Source organism: Ammospiza caudacuta, chromosome 8, assembly GCF_027887145.1.
Source record: "Ammospiza caudacuta isolate bAmmCau1 chromosome 8, bAmmCau1.pri, whole genome shotgun sequence".
NCBI classification, from domain to species: Eukaryota; Metazoa; Chordata; class Aves; order Passeriformes; family Passerellidae; genus Ammospiza; species Ammospiza caudacuta.
The window spans coordinates 32,792,457-32,805,675 of record NC_080600.1 but is presented as its reverse complement, the minus strand read 5'-3'; the positions used below and the strand labels follow the sequence as shown (position 1 = coordinate 32,805,675).

Here is a 13,219-nt window from a genome sequence, read left to right as displayed (position 1 = left end):
TGGTGGAGTGGTTTGTTTCCATGCACTTGACTTTCATGGTTGGATTTGCCAAGAATTGCATTAGACTTGGTTCCTGGCTGCTTCTGCAATCCACAGATGGGTGTGTGAAATGCCAGGGCATCAACCTTGGATGCTCTCCCTTTATTTCTGGATTGGCTGGTCTGAGACTGCACTCTGGTTTTGGGGGAGATGATAGTGACTTCTGCACAGGAGTGAGAGTCATCTGAAAGAACTTAAGTGGGGCTGAAGCCAGAGTGACAGCAGAAATAATTCTGCAACTTTGCATCCAAAGGGAAGTAGGTGGTGTCAGAGCCCTCAGTGCTGCTCTCAGCTGTCCAGCCCAGACTTAGTGCTTTTCTTCTACAGTATGAAAACCTAATAAAGAGATAGATGAGAGTTATGGGATGCAGCCATTTTAATGGATTAGGCTGTTTTTGTCATGAATGGGAAATGAAATATGCAGAATGGCACAAGCAGTAAGGGTGTAAGAACAGCTGTCTCTTTGCAGATCAGTGATTGCACTGGTATCTGGAGCCCAAGCTGCATGCAGAGCAAAGTACAGGAAATGAGGAGTGCGTATGATCTTCCTTCCCACTGCTCTCCCAGCCTCCAAACACTTCCTGCCCAGGGCCTTTATGTGTGGTTTCTGTGCATTTAATATCCACAGTGGTTTTTGTTTCTGTGAATGAGTTCAGTCTCCCCAGCTGGATTTGTTAAAATCTGTGAAGCAATTTTTATTAACACCAAAATGACAGTTGATCTAAAAGTGTGAATAACAATGGTTCCAGTATTAGAGAGGTAGTTTTATATGTGAAGGAACCACCCTGGCCTTATTTTTTTCAGAGTAATAACAATTAATGGTAATTGTTATTGCCAAAGCACTAACAATTATTGGGTTATTGGGAAACTCTGATTTCCTTTGTTTTGAAATGTATCAGTTTTCTATAATTTTCACCTGAACCATAATGTCCCTGAATATTCACTACTTCAGCTGATTTTCACTGCAGAGATGGGAGATTTTTGTCTGCATCTTGGGTGCTCAATTATGATCACTGCCATCCAGACCATATTCTTTCTAAGTCTCAAATGAAATTAGCTGAAAGCTAATTTGCTGATTTGGTCCTGTTTCCACAGATACTCAGCTCAGCATGTCTCTGATAGAGATGTTGTGATGGAGCATCACAGAGTAAAATAGCTAAAACTGTCTTCTCTTTCTAGTGCTTCTGTGTGTCAGTTTTACAAAGCAGTTTTGTCTGTAAGTTAGCAGTCTCCATAGTAATTAATTGTTAATTACTTTAGATTCAGTCAGTTGACTTAATATTTTGCCAGTGAGGATTTGATTGTAAATCTTATAATGATGGTGGCTTTAGACCCTCATGGGTCACTGGATACCCTTAACTTAGATTGTAGTCCTGGCTGGGAAGGGGTGCTGCTCTCTAGGTGGAAATCCTGTAAGCTTTTCAGTACACAGTCCACTTTCTGAAATTGCTTAAGTGGGGAATTTTTCGGGATAAGGACATGCAAATAACTCCGGTTTGTGTCTATGAAATGAGGGACATGGTGACAACAGAAGGCTGCACTATTTAGCCAAGGACATGACTAAGAAAAGGCTTCCTGAAAAGAGTGATGGGCTGTATGTGGGGTGACAACAGGACAGTGGGTACAATACCAGCTTCCCCTGGCAGAGGACTGACACCAAGTCAGGAAGGCAGCTGACAGCAGGGAAGGCATGCAAAAAATGTTTCCATTCGTCAGAAAGAGTCAGGAACGTTTGGAAAGGGCTGAGAACTGCTGGCATGGACAATGATAAAACCATGAAGAGGCCCATAGAGACAGTGAAGGAAAGCAGGTGCATTTCCAGTTGTATGCCATCCCCAGTACCTCCACTTCCATGAAATTCAGAGTTGATGGCCAGAGGTTTAAAAACACATTCAGAAATAACTGGTCCTCTCTATGTTGGCCCAAGTGCATCACCTCTCTTGGGGAGAACAGGAAAAACTGACACCAACCCCAGGCACAAACTCCTGTCCCAATAAGTGATTTAGTCCAACACAAGGAATGCTGTAGTCCCCCCTTCTACACCCCTCTGTGAGGGCAGAGGGACTTGACTTTCTTGAGCAGGTGATGGTGTGAACCTGTTGGCAGCACAGCTCTCTGCCAGGAGGAGGGGACTAGAGAAAGGGGCAATGTCCTGTTTTCTTGGCAATGTTCCCTCTTCCTCCTAAGCCAGAGGCAAATGTTGAAGGAGCAGCCCTAAGATGTTGTTCCACAAAACTGCTTCTATCTATCCTCCCTGTTTTGCCCACATCCCTCTGATCACACACTGATCTGGTGGTGTGTGGAGCAGCACTTGCCCCAAGACCACGTGGCTAGTACATCAAGCAGGAGGGATCTTATCATGACAAGAAGTAGGGCAGTCAAACCAGGTATGAAGAAACCTTCTTTCACACAGTGTGGGCTCTGCATATCTGCCTTTCTTACCTCCAGCTGATCAGCCATGGGTGGGTTGAATTTCTCAATCTTCAGTCATGTTTCCTTAGCTCAGCTCTCTGGGTAATATTGGCTCTTGTTCCCACTGAAGATCATGTCTGGAAATTTTTTTTAAATATCCCTTTTGGGCTATGGAAACTGCAATAAGTGGTGGCATCTGGTCTTTAGACCCTGTCAGCAGAGAGCTGCTGTCAGCTTCACTTAGAGGAGCAGCAATACTCTGGAGTGCTTCCCATATTTAAGTGGATGATCTTGAAGCACTGTGAAAATGACAAATGAAAGCTCAGCATCTCTCATGAGAGTATGTTCTGTACAGTGGGAGCTGGTGTGATCAAGAAGATGATATTCCAATTATGAGCTCTGCTGCTAACCTTGGGTGCATCCCATTGCCTCTCTGTGCCCCAGCATGGTCCCTTCTCTGTGTTATTTAACCAGGAGCTTTTTGAGCACGAGCAGCTTTTGGAAAGGGTGGTTTTCAGCAGTGGCACATCCTCTTCAAGAGTTTTTTGCTTCTTAACCTGTGTCCTCCCTCCCATGGGTTTGCCCAGCTGACCTGTTCATACTTTACACAACTCAGTGAAACACAGATGAAATTATGTCTGAGAATACTTGAGGGAGAGGTTTTAAACCCATATAATTTCAAGACTGATTTTAGATCATGGCCACACACACAGTTACACACACTTAAGGAGTGGTACCCCAAGCATGGTTGGGGGCAGGAGGGAGGAAGGAGACAGGAGCCTCTCAAGCCAGGCCAGTACCACGGGGGAGCTGCAGCCTTGCTGTGAGCCTGTGCTGCTCTTACTGCTGCCTTGTAGGTGCCACAGACTGCTCTGTGCCAGCAGAGATGTTGGTATTCCCTTTCTGCAGGCTGGGGAGTAGAGACCTGGAGAGGGACAGCAAAAAAGCAAATGCCAGGAGCCTGCTGTTGGCACGTAGCCATAGCTAAACTCTTTTTAACTGGTTGTGTCAGCAGGGACCTGGAAACATAAATGGAGAAAGATGAAAAAGCATCAGCTGAAGAGATGCAAACCAACTTTTCTGGCCTGACAACAGAACCAGTTTGTGTTTTGGGAGATTTGTTCCCTCTTCAGTCATTATAGTATTGGCTGATGGTTTGTTATTGGAGCCAAGTGTCATTCACTGCAAGGAGAATGCCCATCTGTCTCATGTGTTTGCTTATAGTTGACACTGTTGGAATTGCACATTAGCAGTGTGACCTACCAGCATAAGTTCACAAGTGAAGCCTTTAAGAAGAAGCATATTTTTCTCATAGGAGATTATTGTTAAGCATAACATACATGCAGAACCTGAAATATGTTCCAGACACTGGCTTCCTGTATATACAAGCATCCATATTCAGTCCTCACAACCTTCCTTTTTAAAGGAATCCAAGTCCATAAAAATTAAGTCAACCAAAAAAAAAATTTCTTCCCAACAGGCTTCATTATGCATGGAAATAAGCTGTCTTAGAAAACCTGTTAAAAAAATGTATCACAAATAGTATCACAAACAACAGCCTGTCAACTGCTCTGCCAAGTCAGTGGTTTTGCACCAGACTGAGTCTGTCTGGAGAGCGATGCTGTCTACAGAGGGGGGACGTGGGGTTGGACAGGCTGATCTGTATCAGCCAGGCCAGGCCCTTGTTAGCCCTGGACAGCCGTGAGTGAGGGCATCCCAGAGCTGCCACGTGAGAGCCACAGACACTGCCAGGCTTTTCAGATCTCAAGCTCTCCAAAAGGCCTGATCATGAGTTCACTGAAAACAGATAGTATCTTTCCAATGACTTCAGTGGGCTTAGGATCATGTGAGATGAAAAACAGAGGGAATACTCTTTTAATCCTCTAATCCCTTCAAAGTATTATGGTTTATAGCAGGTGATTTTCTTCCAGATGAGCAATATGGTTTCTGTGTTGGCAGCATCTCCTTAAATAGCAGCAAATATGGATGTGGCCTACTTAGAAAGGAGTGTTTCTGGTCCCTGTGGAGCACCTCATGTTTTATGGACAAAAAAATGCCCTGTGAACAGCCGAGACTTGATAACCCAGACTGATGTTGGCATGAGTGCAGTTATCCAGTCTGCAGTTCTTAACTGAGCAGTGCTTAGAGCCCCTGAAACACAAGCACAGTGCTGACCAGTCATGAACCCTGCGTGCACTTTTCCTGAACTGTTGCAGATCATTGTTTGAACCTGGGCTCTCTGCTCAGTCTCATCTGTGTCAGGAACAGCAGGAGAACTGCATCCGTGATGTTCAATGGAGTCTTCTTCCCTTGCAGCTGCAATGCTGAGACTGCTGTCAAATCCCCCTCCAAGGGGCAGTGTGATCTGAGGGAAGCTGATCTCCCACCTCTGGAGGACAGCCAGCAGCCCACAGCGATGTCCATGGCAACAGAGACCTGGGAGGACAAGCCAAGCAATGAGACATCCAGTGACACTCCACCTGCAGGGAATGTAAGAGAGAGGAATTCCCCTCTCATGCATGTGTTCAGGATTTTTTCCTTATTAGAAGCTCTGAAGGACCCCTTCATTGTAGGAACTGGGCAGGCTGGGAGATGGCAATCTGGAAGACTCCCATGAGTGATTAAATGCTGTTAGAAGCATTAGAAGCTTTTTTATTACACTCAGTAAAACAGGAGTAAGTTTTTTGCCTCTGCCTGTGCCGCTGCATTTCATGCAGGGAGTTCACAATAACCCTTTCATGGCTTCCAGTGTGTCTGGGGGTTCAGACAGATTCCATCCTCGTGCCCCCTTGGGCAAGCTGCTGGTGCAGATGGGGCACAGAGGCTGAACTTCCTGACTCTGCAGTGCTGAAACCTTCACAGAGCAGCTGCATGTGAGCTCAGGTCCCTGAGCACACACCCATAGCCAGGGCTGTGCTGTTGATTTTCCATGGTTATTTGATAGCCGTGATCCAACCACCTCGGAGCTGCTGTACTCAGAGCTATACAACAGCAAAGGGAGAGGGGTCCTTACTTGTTAGGGCTGAGCAGGACAGAGGGACTCAGGGGGACAGATTTCTTAATCATCAGGTAGCAGAGCTACATTTGCCATCCCATTACTGATGAGTTTCCTTTTCCCTCCTTTGGCAACTGGAGTCCAGTGTCTGCAACACGAGGTGCTGCTTTGCGCTCAGCCTTGCTCCAAAGCCTTTCCTGCCTTTCTTGCAGAGCCCCAGTCCTGCCTGTCGCCGATCCAGCTCTGACATTGTCCATGAGAGCACGGATGGTGCCAAGGCCCAGCGGGAGTGCCGGCTGCGGCCGCACTTCAGTGACCCGATGCCGACAGACTCGGTGAAGAGGAAGCAGCTGGAGCTGAAGATCGCGGCTGCAGCGCGGCAGCACGCGCAGAAGCGCCGGCAGGAGCGGGACTGTGGTACTCACACTGCACACTGGGGGCTTAGGGGCCAGAGGCTGCGCCCTGCTGTGCTGCTGTGAATGTGGAATAACTCTGTAAAAGAAGGGAAGGGAAGCATCCTGGTTGTACCCAGGTGTGCAGGAAATCAGGATCTGTTCTGCTTTGTCCCTGGCTGGTAGATGGCAGGGGAAGAGGCAGCCCAAATGAGTTCACAGGTATGGGCAGTGCAGAGATGACAGATCCCAGACTTCACCTGGGAGCTGTTTACTTCTGACTCCCACCAGTTTCAGCAGCAAAACAGGGGAGGCAGCTTATAGCCCTGCTTCCCCAGAGCCAGCCTGTGCCCTCAGGGTTCCTGCCATTCATGGCTGTGCCAGCACGAGTTCGTCGGGTGAGCTCTGTGCAGCTGGCAGTGCCTGTAACGATTTGTGTCTGTTCTCAGGTCCAGTGGTAGCAAAGGCCAACCTTGGCCATGGCGGCAGCTTTGATGAGACCCGACGCACCCCACGGGGCTCCCTCCGCTCCAGACGTCACTGGAGCAACGTCAGCAGCCTGAGCACGGACAGCGGGATTGTCGGTGTGAACGATGCCCGGGATGACCTGGATCCCACTGCGGCCACCCGGACCAAGTCAGCGGATGTGGAGAGGGCAGATAGCGGCATTGGCCAGATGCCAGCCAGGAAGTGGAGGAACAGGGCCTCTGAAACGCTGAGCTCCCTGCAGGCCTGGGAAGCCCACCGTCCCTGCACCGACTGTGGAGAAAGGGACCTCCCGGTGGAGACAGATGTCCAGAACTGCAACCAGAGGCGCGCTGACCTCTGTGAGAAGTGCCGCAAGCGCAGGACGGAGCGCAAGGAGTCCGTGCTGGAGTTTGTCAACACAGAGGCCAGCTATGGAGAGGACCTGCGCATCATCAAAGAGGAGTTCTACCTCCCCATGCAGGCAGCTGGCCTGCTCAGCCAGGAGCAGCTCCAGGGCATCTTCAGCAACATCCAGGAGCTCATTGACCTCAATGAGAACTTCCTGGAGATACTTCAAGAAGAGATTGATCAGGCCTTTGATCAGGTATGATGCTGCCTCTGCCCTCTAAAGGGGCTGGACTGGGCAGATTGGAATGGGTTTTGTATTAGGGGGGCAGCATAGCTGGAGCAGAGGAACAGGAGGTAGGACTCCTGGGTTATGGTCAGCTGTCAGTTATCTAGTTCCTTACTCTCTCGGCTATTCCTGCAGATTTCAGGAGCTCTGTGCCAGGTCGCGGGTGTTGGACTCACTGTGCTGTGGTGATGCCACTGACATCAGCAGTCTTGCTCATTTATCCCATTAACAAGTATTAATGGTCCATTATCAAAGTTAGTTTTAGGCCAGTTGGGCTCGATGCTGGTAAGAATGTGATGATGGGGGCACAGAGCTCAGGTTGCTCTGTCTCTCAGGCTGTGCTCTTGCATCCCTGAGCTGGCTGGCTTCATGCTGACTTGGCCGTGTTTGCCTTGGCTTGCAGTTTGCTGCAGCTTGGCTCTAGACTGTCTGTGGGGCCAGGCAGTGCAGGCTGCTCCCTGCTCTACAGCTGTGTATGGCCGCTTCTACTGATGCACCCTGCCTTGCGTAAGGAGCTTTCCTGCCCCACCAGCATGGGCACAATACACCCTCTTGACTAAGAAGCTCACTCTGGCCTTCCAGCCCTTGCTCTGATGAGCTGACTGAGACCACAGGAGGAGAGCAGACAGCTCTTTGCATGTGGAAAAGCAAGCAGTTAGACCAGCTTTCCTTCTCCTCCCCAGGCACTGATTCCCCCCAAACCTGCAGGAACTGCCTTTCCACTGCAAAGGGTGAGCCCAGCTCCACCTTTGGTCTGGCACTCAGCTGATCCTGCAGCAGTTCATGCTGATAGGACTGAAGGCAGGCCCTTGGCTCTGCCTCTCCAGCGCTAACTGAGCAGGGCCCTATTGCATGCTTGCAGGGGGACGATGACCTGATGACCGTGTGCATCGGAGAAATATTCCTGGAGTTTGTGAACATGCTGCCAGCCTTTCAGACGTACTGTCTTCAGCAGTCCTCCTCTGTGAATATGCTCAATGCTCTGGAGAAGGAGAAGGAGTTGCTCAGGTGAGAAGGGGGATGAGCATATTCATGCAGGCTTTGGGGACAGAAAGGCAGCAGGCTGAGGGTGAAGCCTTTGCCAGCCCATCTAGATCAAAGTTTGATGCTAATGTTCTTCAGTTATCACTGCTCCCTCTTAGCATGAGGACAGTCATTTATTCTCAAAAAATATTCAATCCTTGGTATCTCCACTGGTATCAACCAGTTGGTCCCCAGCTATACTCTGTGTTTTGTGCTAGCAGTATCTGCCCAGTGACCACTGCACTGAACTGTCACCAAATAATACTCAGCTGAGATCAGCTCTCAGTCCCCGTGCTGGAGCCCAGGTTGGATTTCCACTGCAGAAGGCCACTTTGTGGCACACATGACTGGAATTTGGTTCCCATTCCTATGGTCTATTGGGCAATGTCAGGCAAGTAATTTCTCTTTCCACAGCTCAGCCAAATTCTTGTTTAATATGTTTTGTAATCTAATGATGAAAGGCATTACAAGTTAATGCAATCTGATATAAACTGATGTATCTGCCTCATGTTTACATCAGTAGGTACCAGAGAAAGATCACACCCTTGCTATTTTATTATTTAATAGAAGACTGTTAGAATGTTATGTAAAAGTGTCCCAGGCACCTCATCGGGATTCTGCAACTGAGTGCAGCTGCAGAAATGGTTGTTAGTCTTCAATACGACAGAATTCACAAGGTTGCTAAAAATGGGGGGGCTACAGTGCCCAGCAGTTGTCAGCACCATGCTGTTCATTTGCATTAAGGATTGCAGCATCTGCTGGCAGAACAACCACCATTTCATCCTGTCTTCTTAAATCCCTGCAGAATATTCCTCAACGTCTCCCAGAATGACAACACGGCGCTGCGGCGGATGAACCTGAGGTCCTTCCTGATGGCCCCTTTGCAAAGGGTCACCAAGTACCCCCTGCTGCTCAGCAGAATCATCAAGGCCACCACCGAGTACCACCCGGACCACGGCAGCCTGCGGGAGGCCAAGAGCCGCATCGAGTCCCACCTGGAGCACATCAACATGAAAACCAAGCAGGAGGGGAACACGTGGACGCTCCGATCCTTTCGCCAGGACAGCAAGAAGAAGAGGGAAGTCATCAACATCGAGATGAGAGAAACCGCCCTCAAAACTGTCGGGTGGCTGCGGGAGGAAACGCGGTTTGTGATGGAGGGGTCTCTGCAGCTGGCCCAGCCCCCCGACGGCCAGTGGGTGAAGAAAGGCAGCAAGACCCTGAAGTTCCAGAACATGCAGGTCCTCCTCCTGGTGAATATGAAGCGTGTGTCCGAGTCCAGCCTGGAATCGGCTGAGCCAGGGCCTGTGAAGGACGCAGTGCTGGTTCTCATCAGGGACAAAAATAACGGGAAGTTCCATTTGCTCAGGGAGCCCTTGAGGCTGAGTAATTGCATCGTCTCCACTGATCCCGACTGCGACGACACCTTCGAACTCATTGAGATCAGGCGGGAGGCGTTTGTGTTCCGGGACAGCGACCGGGCACGGACTCACCACTGGTTCAGGCAGATCCGGCGCTACTCCAGGGAGCTGGGCTCCTGGAAGAAGCGGCGGAACGCGCTGCCCAACATCATGATCAGCACTCCTCACACCAGGCCCTGAGTCCTGCAGGCTTGGCTTGGCCAGTGCCGCATGCAAAGACCATCGAGAGCCCCAGTGGCCTGAACGTGCTCCATGGACAACACAGGGAGGAGCCTGGTCCCCAAAGACTCTGACTGGCACTGGAAGCAAATGCCACAGCCTGGTGCTGAACTCCAGCCTCTGGATTCACAATAGTTTGTAGCTCATGTACATACAGAAATGGGCTCCACTCGAGGAGATCACTGAAGGATAATAATTTAACTTGTTAATGTTGCACTGCAGGAGAATGACGTATGATGCTTGCCATTGCATGGATCGTTTTGAAAGCCAGTCTTGACAATGAGAGAGGTTTCCACTATTGACTTTATTTCATCAGCATTAGGTAAAGTCTGGGTATTCAGCAAATTAGGTGCAGTATTATGCAACAGAGGATGAAAGCTGGAAAAAATTGTTTTCCACCACTACTCCTAAGGACTGTGTTTCATTATTCACCTCTGTATATTCAGTCAAAACACTTGTTTAAAAAGAAAGGCCTTTCATCTTTAATCCAAATCAAGTAGGTATCAATTTGTTCAGATTCAGCTGCATGCACACAGCCAAAAAAAAAAAAAAAAAAGAGAGGAAAAAAAAGAGCAAACACATAAACCCCACATATGTGTAGAACCTGTGGAAGAGCAGCACACTCCCAGTGAGAGTCTGTTATTTAACTGACTTAGGGACTGGAACATAATGCTGCATCTGAAATATCTCAGAAGTATATGTAAATACAGCTCTGCTACTACTGATAATGAATTTAAGAGTTTGCAATTATTTAAATTATGTAATCTAGTGTATTTCAAAATTTAATTGAAAGGAACAATTTACATTGTACTGTAGAGTAACATAAAATGTTTTAATAACTATGTTTCAATTACTTTAGGTGGATATTTTTTAATATTTCTATTACAGAGTATGTGTTTCACTTCATATGGGTGGCATTCAGATGAGCAATGTGCCTGCATCTGCTCTGTGGATCCCCTGAACAGAACTCAGGGCTACTCCAAATGGGACTGGGTGAATGGTACAAACCTGCTACTTGAATTCTCACTAGACAACAACAGATTGGCACAAACCCTTTTGCTCCGGAGCCAAAACTGAGGCCTCAAATAACTGCCCCATAAGGTCCAGCCTCTCTCAGTTGCACAGCAGGGAAATGGCTCGAAGCTGAACAATGGTAAAAAAGCAAACAGGGTTTAACCTTTTCAGCCTGACATTAACACTGACCGCTGCTTTGCAAAATGCCACGCTGTGACTTACACAGCAAAGGCCAGATTTCAGCCTGGAGGCTAAACTAAAGGAGCCTAGATTTTGGTCCATGGATCTGGGAGGAAAGCCTGTAAATGTTCTTTTAGGCCCACAGGGTAAAGACAAAGCCAATCAGTATTATTCACTATCAACAAAACATTTTTGTTACAGGCATTTATTTCACAGGAGGATTCACACAAGCACATTTATGTATTTCTCCAGAGATCAACCAGTATCAAAGATCACCACTGAAGGCAGACAGAAGACATCTTCACAAAGGTATCCCTAGTCCTGTAAAGTCACCACTGACCCAGCATCTGAGCAAGCCTCAGACTGTGCCCAGTGCTTTGTCCTCTGGCCACAGCTGCCAGGGCTTGTTGCACTGCTCTGGGCACTGCAGCAGACACCACTGGTGTGTGCCTACTTGGCTGTATTTTCTCTCATTCTGCACCATCCAGCACTTTAGTGCTTCATCTTGTCCTTGATGGGAAGATTTGCATCATCTGGAGGGTACTCAAGACATGAGCATGGCTGCACATAGCCGAGCTCTGTAGCTGTCAAAGTGATTGTCAGGGCAGCAGCCTGGCTCCCTCCGTGAGCTGGAATTCCCTGCAGCTCTTTCTAATCACTAGACAATAAACTGTTCCCCCAAAATATGCACTGAGCAGCCAGTGAAGAGCACAAGGCATTGCTTTTAGTTTGCCATTTGTTTTTCACAGAGACAGATGCCTGAGCAGAGCAGCTGCTGGAGGAAGATTTCTAATATGCTGTTGTGACAGATCTCATTTATGAGCCTTCAAGCCCCATTCACCTCACATGCAAAAAAGCAACAGCTTGTAGCACCTTTGTCTTCTCTCCCAAGACCACAAGGGCACAGCCACTTTCTCTTCATTTCTCTGGGCACCTCTGACAAGAGAAGGCATAAGTACAGTAACAGCCCAATTTATCCAAACAGTGAGTGGCTTTCACAGCCACAAAGCTTTGCTTGCTGGAAAGTTTTCAATTACTTTCCAGCACAGTGATTTTCTCCACCTCAATTCATGCTCGAAACCACTAGTGGACTGTTTGTACAGTCATATCTTTAAATCAAGATACCTTCAGCCAGCCTGGCTATTCAAAAAGGTTAGAGAACAATAAGTACATAAAGGGTCTGATATTTAGCATCAATCTTATGTTTGGCTGATTGTTCAATTTGTCAGATTCAAGGTTTTTCTAGGTATCACAGGAAGCACCTGCCTGCCAGGCTCCTGTAATCATGGCCTATTTCCTCTGAACCAAACTCTCCCCAGAAGAAGGTCCATGAATAATCACCGGGTATTGAGTTATGAGCAGGACGTGTATGTGGTGCCGTAGCCCTGTTCTAAAGAGCTGTGGCCAAGGAACAGTGAGTACAAGCCCTTTGATCTGGGACAGCTTTGGGAAGCAGCAGTGGGATTGCTGAACCTGTCAGACTGGACAGAGGTTGTGCTTCCAACACAGGCTACTTTTATGTACCTGGTGTGTGCAGCTGCTGACCTGCCTGTAAATTACAGGTGTTGAAAGGGGACATGAGCAGGGAACAATCCCTGTGGCCCTGTGAGTGCCTGGGGTGTGGGGTGAGGCAGCACAGGAAGGGCAAGAGTGTCAGTACACTGACAAGGCAGTAGATTTCCATAATCCTCAGGCACCTTCTGAACTAGATGATGCCTCTCCTGGGAAGTTCCAGGTCTTTCAGTATCACATGTACACATCTTACTTGGCAGCCATGGAGATTAGTCGTGCTGTATTTTTCCATTTCTGATTATCAAACTGACAAAATGCTATTATAACCCTGGGTACTTGGAACAGGGTTGTCTGCAAGCCAAGAAAGCAATTATTTGTTCCAAGCTGGCTGTCCTCCTAGGTCTCTGTAATATTTTTATGCCTTTCATTGTCATGACTGACAACACTAAGATTACTTTTCAAGACTCCTGCCCACCAAATTTACACAAGAAGTACAAGCAGACCTTTCTGGAAGTACCCCTTGTCAGGGGGAAAAAGTTGGTTACCTCCTTGATTTACCAGAACTCATAAATGACCTTTAAAAAGAATTTTGTATAAGCCTTACTGGTCATTTACCAGGAAAACAACAAAAGCCAGTCTTTATTTTTAGAGTCCATGCAGTTTTGAGTTCTGAAGGCAGACACAGAAGATGACAAAACACTGGACTGAGAGCCCTCTGTGAGCTCAGGTCCCAAGGAAAGAAAGAAAAGCTCCTTTATGAGTCACGAGGCCGGGTGGGAAAGCCTGAAGAAGACGTGGAGATGAAGAGCAAATACTTCAGAGAGCAGACACCTCTGCTTTAGTGAATAGAGATCCTCTCCTTTAGGTGTCCTCATACTTTCCTGGTTGTCATTAAAGGAAGTGCAGAGGG

General features: G+C 47.9%; 1 protein-coding gene across 1 annotated transcript in view; it reads left to right on the top strand.

The window, feature by feature from the left end:
* LOC131560827 (uncharacterized) overlaps positions 1 to 10,394 on the top strand; it is a 44,607-nt gene extending 34,213 nt beyond the window's left edge. The window contains exons 5-9 of the mRNA XM_058809806.1: positions 4,768 to 4,942; positions 5,659 to 5,863; positions 6,288 to 6,910; positions 7,803 to 7,948; positions 8,769 to 10,394. Coding sequence (XP_058665789.1) covers positions 4,768 to 4,942; positions 5,659 to 5,863; positions 6,288 to 6,910; positions 7,803 to 7,948; positions 8,769 to 9,564 — 1,945 coding nt within the window. The 3' untranslated portion in view covers positions 9,565 to 10,394. The remainder of the gene's footprint in view (positions 1 to 4,767; positions 4,943 to 5,658; positions 5,864 to 6,287; positions 6,911 to 7,802; positions 7,949 to 8,768) is intronic.
* The last annotated feature ends 2,825 nt before the right edge of the window (positions 10,395 to 13,219 follow it).